Source organism: Phytophthora infestans, genomic scaffold (assembly GCF_000142945.1).
Source record: "Phytophthora infestans T30-4 supercont1.30 genomic scaffold, whole genome shotgun sequence".
Taxonomy (NCBI): domain Eukaryota; phylum Oomycota; class Peronosporomycetes; order Peronosporales; family Peronosporaceae; genus Phytophthora; species Phytophthora infestans.
Window position 1 is genome coordinate 127,666 of NW_003303729.1, and position 1,500 is coordinate 129,165.

A 1,500-nucleotide genomic window follows, 5' to 3' on the forward strand; every position below is an offset into this window, starting at 1 on the left:
CCACAAGCAGTGGAATTCTTCCATCGCAACGGAAATCATCTGCATTCATGACCATCATCACCCATCCTCGTCATCGCCGTCCCATTCATCTTCCATAAGGTCATCATCATCATCGTACGCCTCGTTGTTTTCGACCAAACGTCGAACTTTAAACGTTCCACCTCGCGGCAGTACCGAATGCACATGCCCTTCGAACAAGTGGCCACGAAGCACAGCAAGAGCACCAAATCCATCCGAGGCAGCAATGAACTCTAGCAGCTTCCGCTTATCCTTCTTGTACAGCCGATTGTACACCGCTTGCTGAACATATTGCGATGCAAAAACGATGTACTCGCTGTCAAAAGCTTTGCTGACGCGATAGTGCAGCAATCGATGCGACACTTGAGCGTCGTTCGCATCAAGTTGACCACAGGCTTTCACCAACCAGTCGAGATCAACAATGTCCATTGCTTTTTCAAGCAACAACTGCTGGTTACGAACTTGTGAAAATCGCAAGACATAGCGAGCAATACCACCCCATCGACGAAAGCACTTCTGCACGACGGCCATAGGTGTATCCGAGTACATCAGCTCACGACATTGTAGAATCTCCTTCAAAGACCACACTGGCATGTAGCAGGACCGGCAATTGGTCTTGTTGAACTCGTACCAGATGGAGCGGCGCGGCGACGTCAAAAGAATCGTCTTCGCTGGGTAATACGCAGGCTTGACGGCATCCACGATGTAGTATGTAGTCGGCTGGTCGAGAATGCGCACAAAATCTTCCTGAGATCCTTGAGCCACCACATTGTGAGCAAATAAAAAGCGCTTCTTGAGGCCACCACTCTCATATACCACCGTTTCATTAGTACGGACAAGATGAAGCACGATCACATAGCCGAAAAACGTCTTGCCGATTCCCGGGTTGCCGAGGATCACGAGATGCGGTGTGTTCGTCTTTTCATCGTGGATCCTCTCGAGACAAAGTTCCCATAGCGCAGGGTAGCAATGACGAATGTAGATACGAGAGCCGAGTGTCGAATCACCAAGAAGATACGTGTCTCGGGGTAACTCGACCAATGCGCCAGCTTTCACGTCGGTACTGTCGTTCAGAAATGCGTTCCAAAATGCGACCAGTGCTGGCGGATTCAACGACATACTTTGCGTGATTGGGATATGAACGTCGCCCACAACAAGTTGACGATCTCGAGGCAGCTCAGCTTCCGACAATTGTGGCAGTTCCACCAGCACGTGAATCTCCTTGCGACCAGGCTGAAAGTTCTTCCCAAAGCAATCTTCGTCGAGAATCCACGACGAAAGCATCTCTTCATACTCGGTGCTGATGCCACCTCGCAAGAAGCCTTTCACCGTGTGGTCGTGGTTCATCCACGTGGCTTCCCCCTTCTTCCGCGCCAAGTAGAGCGTCAACAATCGTGAGGGAACAGTGTGCTGCTCGGTGCTCAAGATGCCAGCTAGCTTCTCCTGCAGCGCGCTCACTTTCGCATTGCTCGCTATCTTCAC

The 1,500-nt window shown here is 50.9% G+C and overlaps 1 protein-coding gene across 1 annotated transcript; it reads right to left on the reverse strand.

Annotated features, from left to right (window-relative positions):
- Positions 1-57: 57 nt before the first annotated feature.
- On the reverse strand, positions 58-1,500 carry PITG_13695 (crinkler (CRN) family protein; the record flags this gene model as incomplete). The annotated part of the gene is made up of 1 exon (XM_002899357.1): positions 58-1,500. A coding segment is annotated over one exon (1,443 nt), but the record flags the coding sequence as incomplete, so codon positions are not given.